This window comes from Microplitis mediator, chromosome 9 (assembly GCF_029852145.1).
Source record: "Microplitis mediator isolate UGA2020A chromosome 9, iyMicMedi2.1, whole genome shotgun sequence".
NCBI lineage: Eukaryota > Metazoa > Arthropoda > Insecta > Hymenoptera > Braconidae > Microplitis > Microplitis mediator.
Genome location: NC_079977.1, coordinates 7,460,084 through 7,462,853, shown reverse-complemented (window position 1 = coordinate 7,462,853; position 2,770 = coordinate 7,460,084). Strand labels below are relative to the sequence as shown.

Genomic DNA, 2,770 nt, shown 5'->3' with positions numbered 1-2,770 from the left:
AGGACCTCAAAACGTCGACATCTGATGAAAATTCGATTTTCGTAAATCGGACCGAAACCAATAACTTCCCGAATTTTTGAAAATTTTCAATTTTCTTAGCGGGAAGTTAAAAAATTTTTTTTTTTTAGTTTTTTATTGATTTCTCAGAAACGACTTATACGATCAACTTTAAAATCTAATCAGCTCTAGAATTCAATAAAACGCGTCGACGCCGCCTTAGCCATCTCAATCGGATAATTCGCTCGAGAGTTATCGCGGGAGAAAGAAATGGTAAAAAACGGTTTTTTGTGGATATCTTTAAAACAACTGAACTATAAAATTCCAAAATCTTATCAGCTCTAGAACTCAATAGAATACGTCAATTGCCGCCTCAACCATCAAAATCGGTTAATTCGTTCGGGAGATATCGTGGGAGGAAGAAATGCTAAAAAACGGTTTTTTCGAAAACAATGGTATACAAAAATATTTTCGAGCTCGAAGAGCTCGGAAATTTATCTACAACAATGTTTTCTAGCTCCTTGAACTCAAGGAGCTCGAAAACAGCGGGAAGTTTTGGGGCTGGCCCACAAGGTCAACCGATAGACAGATTTTTTTTCAACAAATCAATTATAAAAAAATAAAAACTAAAAATATGCACATGTAGAAAATTTAAAAAACTACAGGTGCAACTGTTTCAAATAATTTATTCTTTCTCAAAAAATCCTAAAATTATTAGACGTCAGCTAACTTTAGTATCATTAAAATAAAATAAGTACAGTCAAACCTGGTTAAGAGAGAGTTCAAGGGACCGTGATTTTTTTCTCGCTTATAGAGGTTTCTCACTAATGCGAGTTTCTAGCTTATAGAGGTACAGGAGAAGTTTGTCTCACTTACAGAGGTTTATCAATAATATTCAAAATATTTAGTTGTAAACATGGTAGAGAATAATTTATTAGAGTGATATACAAAGTAATTATTAGAGTGTGCGTTTACAAAGAAAGCAAATAACATGCGAAGTTTACTTGAAAAAATCTGTCAACTTTTTTTGTATTCCTGATTTTACATTATGTGCATGTTTTTCGAGTTCATATATTTTATCAAATATAGTCCTATCACCAATCGCTGAATATTCAAAAAACTTATGGAGCGTCTCCAAAGCCTTTAAAGCTTCTTGCTTTTTTGGTATTTTTTCGAGTTCTTTATCCAAACTCTGTGATTGGTCAGCATCATCGTCACTTTCATTCCCGTCAGTCACGCAATTTTGAATAATATCATCTTCGGTGAATTCTCCAGCAGTAGCCACGTCGTCGTCAATCCGTATAAAATCATCAAAGGTTGGCATTACCTCAAAATCAGTTGTTTCATGAGACACAAGCTTGGCCCATTCGTCATCACTAGGTCCAACTTCAAGTTCAACCTCACTTTCATCTGGCAGAATATATTGTTTATTAATATGAAATCCAGCTTTCTTGAAGCAATTTTGAACGGTAACGCCACTTACTGCGTACCACGCTTTTCTTGCAAATTTCATTGCTAAAAGTACATTGATCTCAGAGCTAACACTTTCGTCCAAACACTTGAGAGTATGATTAATAACTTCTCTACGATAGAATCGTTTAAATGTGTGTATGATGCCTTGATCTAACGATTGAAGTTTACTGGTGGTATTTGCAGGTAAGAACAGAATTTTAACATTTTCCAGTTTTAGTAAATCTGTGTGTGCAGTACAATTGTCTATAATAAGCAAAATTTTTTTTTGTTTTATTATCATTTGCTTGTTAACTTTTCTCAACCAATCTTTGAACAATTCTTTGGTCATCCAAGCTTTTGTATTATTCGCATAATCGACGGGTAGAGTCTTGACGCCTTTGAAACACCTTGGCCGCTTAGATTTCCCGATAATCAACAGAGGAAGTTTGTCCGTACCGATCATATTGACACACTGTAAAACAGTAAGGCGATCTTTACTCTGTTTACCTCCGTGGCATTTTTCGCCTTTAAATATAAATGTTTTATCCGGTAGGCACTTATAGAACAGAGCGGTTTCATCAGCATTATAAATATCCTCTGCATCATATCCTTCTAAAAGATTTGGTAAATCTTTTGTCCATTGGCTACACACTCCTAGATCCACTGATTTACTTTCTCCAGCTACTTTCTTAAACGATATGTCGTTCCGCTTTTTAAAACCCTCTAACCAGCCATTACTGGCTGAAAAGTTTTCAACTCCCAATTTTAAGGCAAAGTCTTGCGATTTTTGTTTTAACAGTGGCCCATCTATGGGAATGTTTTTATCGAGAGTCTGTTTGATCCACTCAAGAAGACATTTTTCAACGTCGGGAAACTCAGAAAGCCGGATCCGCTTGATGTTTCCGTGTCCCTCGGAGCACTGGGACTTTATTGAATCTTTAAATTTTATAATTTTATAATAGCTTGATTCAGGTAATCCAAATTCACTCCGTATTTCACACCTTGATTTACCCGATTCAAATGCATTTATAATTTTAAGTTTATCACTTAACGACAACACGTTGATTTTTCGTTTAGGCATTATAAGTTGCTATAAGAGAACTGATCGTTGCAAATGATATTTATCAACTGCAATAAACATGACAAGTAAGTTAATACAGTTAAATATTATTTCTTCGAACCATAAGAAAACAAAAACACACAAAGTTCCTGAAAAAAAAGAATGAGTCAAACATAGTTAAATTGTCGCTTATAGAGGTACATGCAAAAGAGGCTCTCAAGTATAGAGGTCAGAGTGGGAAAAACGACTGTCGCTTATGCA

The 2,770-nt window shown here is 34.8% G+C and overlaps 1 protein-coding gene across 1 annotated transcript; it reads right to left on the bottom strand.

Moving 5' to 3' along the window:
* Positions 1-997: 997 nt before the first annotated feature.
* LOC130675026 (tigger transposable element-derived protein 4-like) lies at positions 998-2,530 on the bottom strand. Its single transcript, XM_057480480.1, has one exon. The coding sequence runs from the start codon at positions 2,528-2,530 to the stop codon at positions 998-1,000; it is 1,533 nt and encodes a 510-aa protein (XP_057336463.1).
* Between the last annotated feature and the right edge of the window lie 240 nt (positions 2,531-2,770).